General features: G+C 40.6%; 1 protein-coding gene across 1 annotated transcript; it reads left to right on the top strand.

The window, feature by feature from the left end:
- Positions 1-4,604: 4,604 nt before the first annotated feature.
- On the top strand, positions 4,605-10,242 carry LOC142844213 (uncharacterized). The gene is made up of 4 exons (XM_075962524.1): positions 4,605-4,858; positions 7,732-7,849; positions 8,564-8,737; positions 10,078-10,242. The coding sequence occupies exons 1-4, from the start codon at positions 4,605-4,607 to the stop codon at positions 10,240-10,242; spliced, it is 711 nt and encodes a 236-aa protein (XP_075818639.1).
- The last annotated feature ends 1,014 nt before the right edge of the window (positions 10,243-11,256 follow it).

Below are 11,256 nucleotides of genomic sequence, written 5' to 3'. Positions count from 1 at the left end.
AAAAAATTTAGCCAGGTGGTGGCAGCGCTGTAATGGTTTAAATAAAGTGCTGCAGGTCTCCGAGTGGTGGCAGTGGGCAGTGGGCGATGAGACCACGTCGCAGTTAACAGACTACGGGTCCCAAAAGTAGTCAGTCCCAGGCAGGGATGGTGCAGTTCCCCAAGTGGCTGCAGTGGGCCATGAGGGCAGCGAGTCCCAGGCAGGGAGCCGCATGGTGGGTGAGAGACCTCTATGGGGCAGCTAGTTCACAAGGAAAGACAGACAGATGGGCATGCCAGGAGGCCACGCTGCTGGTCCCCGAAGGCGGCTGGTCCCGTGCAGGGAGCCACAGGGTGGGTGAGAGACAGGACACAAAGGATAAATGGAAAAGTTACTTGCTTCAATATTTGAGACATTGTGCCATTAATTCCTGAGCAAAGAATTTGATGTTTGGTGCAGTGAACACACCACAGACCAAGTATCCTGCAGGCAGCCACTCCCTAAGTAAAACCTCCTATTTCAAAAGAAGGTGCAGAAGTATACTTGAGTTCTCCGACCTCTGTAGGGTAGAGCAGATCTACCTCTATGGGCCATCTTGATATCAAAAACACCAGGTAACCATACCCTAGGTCAGGATATCTAGTTATGTAGCCACACCTGTTGTCAACAACTTTGAAAGCAACAACTTAAGCTCACACTCCCTAACCTTCAGATAAGGTGGAATACACTCACATTTTTTGGGTTCCCACACCCTGGTTGCTACACTAGCAAACAACTAGACAAGATGGGCATGATAGCACTGTATTGCTATAGTGGCAAGTCCGTTATGAGGTAGTCAGCCTCCTTCTGATTAGAGTTGAAACTTGTTCCACATGAAGGAATTCATGTTTGGTGCTATAAACCTGGTCAAAAAACCATGCTTAGGAGGTCTTAGGATCTCCTGGGGAAACTACCGCTGATGTTTTAGTAAGTAGACGTGATGTGCCTATCAAGTTTCTCTACATTTACTGTTGTAGATTAGTGCTACTCTTAGCTTTTATCAGAGAAGCTTCTTTGTAATGGCGTAAACGAATGCAGACAGATTGTAAAAATATATATATAGCTTTAATGGAGAAATAGACTTACAGAACCACCGTTCCCGTGGAGACCAGGAAAGCAGAAGAAGCAGCTGGGAGCACTCTCGCCAAATTTATAGGCAAACATTAGCCCGAGGCGAACACGCCCCCTAAGGGGCGGGACTTATCCCTACAGCTCCCCTTTTTGTCTAAATAAGACAGAACTAAACCAAATACAACTATATACAATAATAACAAATAATAAATATAACAAACAATATTGAGAACAAAAGTTTTGCTAAACATTCTATCTCAAGGAGTCTAAATAATGTAGAAAGTAACTACAATTATATAATCTTCAACTCCGTCAAAGATCTGAGAAGGAAATAAATATTACTTAACAAACGAGACATATCCAAAATGTGCAACAATTGAAAGAGACAACTGACTACCTGGGCAATCACCCAAAGTCTCGTTTGCAATGTTGAGTCAACCAACTTTGGCTAAGGCCTAACATAACTGACATACCATTATTAAAGGCAAGGAACTTTTCAAAACTATCTTACCCTGTCTTGGCAGGATATGACAGTCCTGTTTTATCCATTGATGCACGCTCTGTATCTCTGTCAGTGGTTGAGGTATGGGCATTTCTTTGCCCAAAGGCCAGTTCTGCCAAATAGAAAGGCTCCAGGTGGAGTGTCTTTGGTGCTCAACATTCTCTCGGGAATAGAGCGGTGTTGCCAAGAGCAATTGTGTCTCACTACCACAAAACTCTGAGTTAGATTAAAGGCCATTTTCTACAGCTCTTTGAAGAGGTTGAAGATTATCTATCTATACTGAGTATAATCTCTATATATCTAGAGAACCTGATTAGTCTAATTATAAATGACAAACATAGATGACTATTTATCTATATAATTCTCAATATCTATCTAACTTAAAGACTAAGACAATGAACAACTGTGTAACAAATGAGGATCATGACCTCCAAATGTAAACACTGTACGAATATACATTGCAATATGGTAAATATATATCAATACACAAACATTATATAAGTATCTTAATCAGAGGTAGAAATGTACACTGCAATATGGTAAATATATACTATATATATATATCAATACAATATATGTAAATACATAAAAATGTTTTAAACAGAGATAGAAACATGTATGCATACAATAGTCAATATAATTTAACTTTGTATCAATATACAAGAATCGATACCAATATATTTGTCTAAAAGCAGTAACTCACAATTATAAATCTATTATCCCATCATTCCCTCTTTTTTTTTTCAAAATGATCCCTGAGCTTATAAAATTCCTCCCCCAACCTCCCAACCCCTAAATGATGTCCCTAAACCCAGGGGCAAACTTTACTGGGAGAGGGGACGTCGTCCTCTAAAATTACTTTCAGCTGTCATGGGGGCGACGTTCTTTCTGGGGGATCCTGTGAAAGTAAAATGATGGTTAAATTTCAAGATCAATGTCTTTTAAAATTGAAAATAGTCTCTGAGTATTTTGTGGAGGTCTGGCCAGAATGTTGTACAAGATGTGCACCATTTCAGCTAACCAAGTTGGGATCGTCTTGTGCAGCTGGTACCCAAAACCGGTCTTGTAGTAGCGCTATCAGTATCATGACGTCATATCAACCAGGTAGAGTTGTTGTTGTTTGAAGCTGGACAGCAAAATATGGTCTAAGAACTGAAAAGTACATGTTGCATGCTGAGGATATAAGTCACAGGGAAAGCACTTGTCTAGCATGCACAGGTGCTGGGACACATATGAGAGTGTGAACATGCCAGAGAACAGGAACCTGCTACGTTACTTCTGGTGCAACTACTAGCAACTGAGCGTTTGTATATATAAAAAAAGGAGATACCCCAATTACCTACTGCTTGATGAGTAGGTAAGCAAAGGGTGGTGTGTTAATACAGTGGTCTAGTTTCTAGTCATGGAAAGGGGTAGAGAAAGGATACATCCTATAACATGAATAAATATCACAAACATTGAGTTGAAAGTAACCAAAAGGACTGAAAAATGGGACACTTCTTTATTAGATGATTTGATTTCTCTTTAATACCCAGAATGAGACACTTGAAACAGAAAGTTAGATTGGTAACTAATAGGTGGTAGGGGTCTGGAGAAATGAAGAGTAACTGCTAATGAATAAAGTGGTTTTTCTCAAATGACAAAATTATTTTAAAAGTAAATAGAATAATGGTTGCGTTATTGTAAGAACATAGTAAAAAATACCTACTGGGTTATATACTTTAAAAGAGTAAACTTACTACATAAATGTATTACTTCTCAATATGTACAGATCACATTTCATGTCCATGTATGTTTTGTCTGCATATATGTATGTTCACTGTGTGCATGTCTGGTGCCTGCAAAGAGACAAGAGGGTGTTGGATCCCCTAGATATAAATATCTGTGAGCTTCCTTCCATTTGGGTGTAGTTATAGGTTGAAGGGTTTGTGCTGAGAGGTATTGAGGACTACTTTTCTCCTCCAGGGGCATGTAGAGTACCTTCCAGTACAGTGAACTGTGGTTAGTAGGTGAATAATGTAGTTAGACACCAGCTCAACTTCTCCATATTCAGTGACATAAGTGTTACCTCCAGAAACAAGACCTTAACATCAGGTTGTGTGAGCAACCAAGAGCCTTGGCAATAGCCTGTGCTATTTGGTGGTTTCCATGGGTCCCTTTGGTGAATGACTCAACAGGCTGTAACCTGTTCCTGGCACTGGAGGTGTCATTTGGTGGCACAAGATATCTAGTTGAAGTCTTCACTCCCCTGTTGTTTTTTGTCTCCCTGTGGGTTCCTTTCACATATGTAAAGGAAGATTCTAGGATAGTCAGTGTCCATATAGTTTTTCAAAGGACCTTTAGTATTGGTTGTCCCTCTCCATTTTCCTTCCTTTACCTTTCTGTCCCATCCCCCTTTCATTAAACCATCCAATTCTAGCTTTCCTTAACAGCTAAATAACACTATAGACTTTTTTCTTTCCTTTCCTCTCCTCCCTCCTGGTCCCTTACTAAGTTCCATACCTCTGTGGGTATTCAGATTGAAGTTCCCATATCAGAACCATAACATCCTTAAAAGAGAAAACATACAATATTTGTCTACATGTACTGAGCACTGTATGCTTTTGTCGCTGGAGTCTGACATGGGCAGGCACAGAACACAACCTCGGTGCACAGCTGCTGAGTACCATTGTGAGCTCATAGCGCATCACTATGCCCCTAGAACTGTGTTGCTAAGAGTGAATCAGAATTCAGCTCACACTGAACCAAGGATCTGCCCAAGCAGGACGCTTATTTGGTTCAGTGGGGAGTTTTAACCAGATTTTGAACGTTTACTATTGGGTTTGGGAGGGTGGGGGTGGTTAAAGGGGAAGGAAGGGAGGGGCAGTAGGCCCGGGAGGGCCAGGAGGGCCAGGAGGGCCAGGAGGGCCAGGAGGGCCAGGAGGGCCAGGAGGGCCAGGAGGGCCAGGAGGGCTGGGAGGGGGGCGGGGTTGTCGGGAGGGCCAGGAGGGCCTGTAGAGCCTTGAGCCTTAACATGCAGGAGGATATGGAATATGATGCCCTAACCATTCGGGCCCCTCAGCGGTCTCGCTGGTATACCCGCCTGTGGCCCGCATGCCTGGGTTGTGGGTGCCTGGGTAGAAGACAGCAGCGATTTCCTTTGTACCTAATTGGGTACGATCCCGTGGGCCGATTCCAAAGGGCGGCCAGTGTGGGTGATGTCAAATTAGTCGAGAGATTGATCAATGCCAGTGAACACCATGTTAATGAGTGCGACCGGAGGGGCAGGTAATGGGGCCTGAGGAGGGGCGAGGGGCAGGAGGGGCAGAAACTGTTGGGGACAGTCAGGGTCTACCAGGGAGAAACATACCTTCCAGATCTGCAGCCTGTGGGAGGGCAGATGTCATGCTTAAGGCTCTTCTTTCAAGGAGACCTCTGGATTTGTACCTGCTTTAAGCTCCTAGGCACCTGAAACCTGCACACCTTGGAAGGGCAGCTTCGAGGCTTTCTTCAAGAGAAGCAAAACAAAGAACTTCAGTTAGTTTACAAATCCCTTTACATTGTCTCTTTTAGAGCACTTTATTGAGAGCTTTAAAGGAATTTAGCTAAGAAAACCACATACATCTTTTTATGTGTACACTTATAATTTTTTAGGTTTGAGTGTTTTGGCTGCATGTATTTTCAGTGTACCACACAAGCATAGGAAGAGGGTGTTGGATCTCCTGGAACTGGGGTCATGGACAGTTGTGATCTGCTGTGTGGGTGCTAGGAATCAAACCCAGGTCCTCTGCAGGAAAAACTAGAGCTTGTAAATGCCAAGCCATCTCTCCAGCCCTATAATGTATATGTTTTTAATGCTATGTTATATGCAACACAGAAAATTGTATCACAAGATAAATTTTCACATAAAAAGCCAACTCAAAGCCAAAAAAACCCAAAGAATTAACAAGAAATCTTATGTCTGTTTCATGCTTGCTGAGGGATTTCATAAGGAAATTATCAACTCGAACTATAACTCTGTCCCCCGGCCCCTTATATACATGTTGTGTGTGTTTTGGTACATACATGAAGGCTAATGGTTGACATTCTCTTTGAAAATTTCTTTTCATCTCATTAAAAAAAAATCATATGTGTGTGTGCACCTGTGCCTCACACATGCCAACTAAGTGTGTGAAGGTCAGAAGAGAACTATCGACAGCTGTGTTCTGCCATGTTGTGGATTCTGGAGATTGAACGTAGGCCATTGGCTCTGCCAGTAGGTGCCCCCACCTGATGAACCACCCTGTGGTTCCTCCACCTCAGCTTTTTAGACAGATTCTCTCACCCAAATCCCCGCTGTGTCTGACTGATTGTCTTGGAGTATACTGACTGACCTAGACTTGCTGGCAAGATAGATTTGGGGATCCTCCTGTATCCACATCTCCAGCACCAGTTTCTCAAGGTGCTGGGGGTTCTGAAGTTGGGGTCTCAGGCTTGCAGGGTGAGTTATTTTCCAACTGAGTTGTAACAATCACTGCAGCCCTCTTTCCTAGTCCTTGTTTCCTGTTTCTCACTAGCTTATAGGCAGGAAACAATGACCCTCAACAGTAGATTCTCCATAGCTCACATGCTTCTTGATTATGTCTGTAGTTGTGAGGTTATTTAGTCTATAGTTATTCAGTCTTCCAAATTAGAGCTTCCTACAAATAATAGAACAGTAAATTATTGTTTCAAAGTATTTTTGCTTAATAAGTGGATTCTTTAAAAACACTGAATTTTCCAGCTGTATCTATCCATTCTGCCAATCCACTTATTCCTTGCACGTAACTTAGATATCTACTGTACAGCATACAAATCTACTAGCTCTCAAGACCCTCTCATTCTTAAGATATTACATTTCTCTGTCCAGTCAGCTTTCCTGACGTTCTATAAATTTAAATATTGAAAACAATGAATGATGCTCAATTGAATCCCTAGTAATTTTTGTCTTTAAACTTTTTGAAAATCAAAGCAAGGGAGCTATGATACCATGGGTTATCTCCTTCTGGATAGATTTAATAAGTTTTGGTGCTAATTCATGGAGGTATAAGGCAAAACCATTTGCTACCACCTGGTGTCTATATTAACATGGACATTTTGTCTATTGACTGAGGACTATGCTGTGTCCCTGTTGGCAGCAAATATAGAAACATTAATTCTGGGCAAAGAGAAATGAAAAAAATTAAAGTATTGATGACTGAAATTTTAGATTTTTGTTTGTTGTTGTTGCTATTCTAAATAGTTTACATTTCATAGTCTTAAGAGCAGAAATTTACATAGAACATGTGACCTTTAGAAGTGTCATGGGCCTGTGGATTGTGTCATATTTCATTGGATGTCAGGCACAATGGACTGCATGGTGACCTTTTATTTTGTATGGTAGCAAAGTAAAAAATATTGCCAATTATAGTCATAAAATATCATGAATTATAAGTGGCAAACATCAGCGATGCTAAAGTGTGAAATAAAGAGTAAGGTGGGTGCAGTGGAACTGCCTGCATTCCTACCTACTGGGAGGATTACCAAGTTCAAGGCCAGTTTAGGGAATATAGTTTTAAAATATTGTAAAGATACTTGAGTAAAAACTTTCACATCTGCAGTAGGTATAATTCTGCTATTTCTCTTCATTGAAATATTGTGTTTGTTACCATTAGGAACAAATTGTAATTGTATCCAGCAACACTGAGCTGTCAGGTGCTGGAAGAATTTGTACGTGCTCTTGAAGATGTGAGTTGAAGCATCACAGCAGCACTGTATAAGAGAGCTGCAGTATTGAATCCCCATTCTACAGATGGAGAGATTGTTTTGTGGAGCTCATAGGAGGTCTATGTTCTAACTAGTAACACTCGGTTATTAGAGTAGGATTCAAATCCAATCTGAGTTCAATCTACTGGGCATTCTCCTGTTATCTAGAGAGGCTGCTCTGAGGAAGAGTGAAGCTTGTGATAGGGCAACTCGCCTTGAATGGGACAGCCATGTGCTATATGCCTAGCACAGAAAATGAACACCTGAGTAGAGAAATAAGTAAATAAGAAAATTTTAGTTTCTTCTTTTACATCAGAAGGAAATGCACATTGGTGTCTACTTGAATGTGCCTTTACATAATAATCTGTAATTTCCTAAAATGTCCTCTCAATTTGTAGGAGTTCACTGCACTACGCTTCTGCCCATAATCATCCTAATGTAGTAACATTGCTATCATCCAACGACTGTACCGATATTAATATGAAGGATGATGAAGGCTGCACGCCCCTAATTAAGGTAGCTATCGCAAAACACTTTTGGTATAAAATGGATTAGAAATTATCCTTGTTTGGTTTTTGTTGCTGTGATGAAACACTGGCCAAAACCATCTCAGGAAAGGAAAGGTTTATTGGCTTACAATTCCACATCACAGTCAGTCATGAAGGGAAACCAGGTCAGGAGTTCAATCAGGACCTGAGGCCTGAAATGAAGCAGAGGTCATGGGGTAATGAAGCTTTCCCGTGGCTTTTTCCAAGGCTTGCTCAAATATCTTATACTACTCAGGATAACCTTCCCAGTCATGCCACCACCCCTAGGAAGCTGTGCCCTCCCAGATCAACCTCAATCAAGAAAATACTATACACGCTTCCCAGAGTCCAGTCTGGTGGAGCCAATTCTTCAAGTGAGATTCTTTTTTTCCAGGTGTCTTCAACCTGTGTCAAGTTATCAAAACAAGCAAATGAACAAGCAACCTCCCCCACTATAAAAATGGCCAAACAGTGCTAGTGAAATCCTTTAATATCTAGGTGTGGTGGCACACCTCTGAAACTCTACCACTTGGAAAACTTTGGTGGGGAGGTTATGAATTTAGGAAAGTCTGGTTACTTGAGAGGGATAATATGCATGACCTAAACAATTGGTCTGATCCAAGGGTAACTAGTCAATGGAATTGTTGGAATGCTTATTAAAGCTCTTGATTTCAGTGTCTCTTTCTTTATCCAATACCCACAGGCCGCCCAGCGGGATAATATAGAATGCATCTCTATTCTCCTCATGCATGGGGCTGATCCCCACATTGTAGATGCCAATGGCGATGCTGCCCTCCACCACGCCATTTGCAGAGGGAACATACCAGTTGTCAGCAAACTGCTGGAGTATAATGTAGACATTAAAGCCAAAACAGAGGTAAGAATCATTCAACTTCATTCACAATGCACTTCTAGCAATGACTCTCGGATCACTTTCCACATTCTGAAGCTCAAGCAGTCTCACTGAATCTGTTCAGAGTAAAGCATTTTTTCCAAATCTGTTTTTCATAGTTTTGTAGGAACTTAAAGGAACTCAGCACAGCACATTTTGTTTCAGATTTGGGCTTTACTTTAAAATTCAACAAGTAAAGGACTTGGGCCCACACATACTTCACATACACACAAACAATAGAAAAAAATAATTTTAAGATAAATGTCTGTAGAAAAAACAGAAATCTGTTGCAATTAAGAAGTTACTGATGTGACTTGTCCCTCAGAGATGAGGCTAGAGTGGGAAGGTCACAGGCACACAGGTAAATGTGGAAATTTGATCATTGAAGAAAACATGCTGAGAAGACATTTTCACTTAACTTTTTCAGTTTTTATATGTACATAACAAAGGGGCCAAAATGGGACTCTATCTTAGACAAGGAGCAACTCCATTGTAATTAATGACCTAAGCCTGAATCCAGGATGTTCCCCAGTCAAGTTTAGCCAATTGGCTAAACAGTTCCAATCCTGGCCTTATAAGGCCGGGAGACCAGAGTTGCAGGATCTGGCTGCTACTGACTATATGTGACAGAAAAATCCCACAATGGATGAAACTGTTACTAATTCTGTCCAATCAACACGACCCCATGTAACTGCTCCCTGACTGCCCAATTATTGAAAAAAAATATTTAAAAGATTAAAAAGATAGAATTCCCCACGTCCACTTTAAAAGGGCCTGTATGTCTTTGTCCGTGGTCCTCATTATCACTTTATATGGGTGATGGACTGTTGCATGCTGGCTATTTCTGAAGAATAAGCACTCTGTGTTTACATACCATTTGAGTCTGAGGTCTTCCTCCAGCATCTTTTGGACCACTACAACAGGAAATGATGTTTGGTTTGGGAGAAAATTTTTAGGTTAGGAAAAATAGTTTTAAAAAACAGGTTGAGAAACTGCTCCAGAGATGCCATTTGGGTTCACTCATTCAACAGAAGCATACCAAATCTATCTCCATGTTTTAGGATTGGGGCAATTGAGCTCTCTATGGAGCTAAGAAACTTGGAACCAGCAAGCGTTTGTGGGAAGTTCTGGAAATAGTGGTGTTCACGGGCATTGTTGGACAGGGAAAGATGTTTCAAAGGAAAGGGAAGCCCTGTTTGTGTGAATCTGCAGCAAGGGCTGAAAGAAAATCTATCCTTTTGTGACTCATTTTGTTTTCAAAATCTGTGATACATTTTTCATTTGAAAAGCATGTCAATTTATAAAATGAAATTTTCCCTTTACAGTATGGTCTGACACCCTATAAACTCGCTTTGTTTAAAAATCAACTTAAAATGGCGGAGTTTTTAATTGAGAACGGTGGAGATGCACCTTCAGAGCTTACACCAAATAGGTACCATTTCTTTTTTACAATCTTAGTGCTGTTCTTGAGGGTGTCATTGCTCAAGTAATGAACACTAAAATGCTAGAGGGAAAATGGCTTCAACTCATAAGCATATGTTGAGAAAGACTAGCTCACAGGGAGTGTGAGCTGGAAAAGAGACTGTTCCAACATAAACAAAGGAACAGTGTGTACCAGGGCTCAGCTTCCCATTCAAAAACAAGTGATCATTTCTAATCTGATTTGATTGGCAATTTTCTACTTGTTAAGGCAACTTCACATTAATGTTGTTTACTTTGAAAAGTGTCAACTTTATTATCAACACTGAAATGTATAATTTTATTATTTTTAGCCTGTTTCTTATATATTTTCTTCTTATATATATTCAATTTAAATATTTTTTTCAAATCATGTTGTCTCTTTGATCACTCACTTTGCTTTAAGTGAATTTGAGTAAGCAAATAGTTTAGGGTATCCATCATTTAGATGATATTACCAGATGCTATTATTTTCCCCTGTCCTGTCTGAACTATCTTGACACTGTGTTAGTCAGATGTGAATCTGTACACCCAAACTCCTGAAACAGCTAATCTGGATAGGGACACTTGTCCAAAATGAGTAAAAAGAACTAAGACTCCATTGAGAAAATGCCTCCATAAGATCTGGTTGTAAGGCATTTTCTTAATTAGTGATTGATGGATAAGGGCCCAACACATCATGGGAGGTGCTGTTCCAGGGCTCATGGCCCTGAGTTCTATAAGAAAGCAGAATGAGCAAGCCAGTAAGCAGCTCTCTTCCATGGCCTCTGTAAGCTCCTGCCTCCAGCTTCCTTCCCTGTTTGAGTTCCTGCCCTATCTTCCTTTAATGATGAACTATGATGCAGACATATAAGCCAAATGAATACTTTGGTCCCCAAGTTCATATTGGTCATGGTGTTTTATCACAGAAATAGCAGCTCTAAAATGGACACTTGGTATTTAAGATGATTTCAGCATTAAAAATTAAATGATTACCTTTTTTGTTCATACATGCAAGTTTAAAGTCAGATGAATTAAAAAGTAAAGCCTGTGTGTTGTGTATTTTT

Source organism: Microtus pennsylvanicus, chromosome 2 (assembly GCF_037038515.1).
Source record: "Microtus pennsylvanicus isolate mMicPen1 chromosome 2, mMicPen1.hap1, whole genome shotgun sequence".
Lineage (NCBI taxonomy): Eukaryota > Metazoa > Chordata > Mammalia > Rodentia > Cricetidae > Microtus > Microtus pennsylvanicus.
Note: the sequence above shows the minus strand (reverse complement) of the source record. Positions and strands in the feature narration are given on the sequence as shown.

Excerpts from the sequence above, each read along its gene's own strand:
- LOC142844213 (XM_075962524.1), top strand. The coding sequence starts at position 4,605 with ATGCAGGAGGATATGGAATATGATGCCCTAACCATTCGGGCCCCTCAG. Across the intron at positions 4,859-7,731 it reads GAGTGCGACCGGAGGGGCAG|GAGTTCACTGCACTACGCTT; the intron begins GTAATGGGGCCT and ends CTCAATTTGTAG. Across the intron at positions 7,850-8,563 it reads GCTGCACGCCCCTAATTAAG|GCCGCCCAGCGGGATAATAT; the intron begins GTAGCTATCGCA and ends CAATACCCACAG.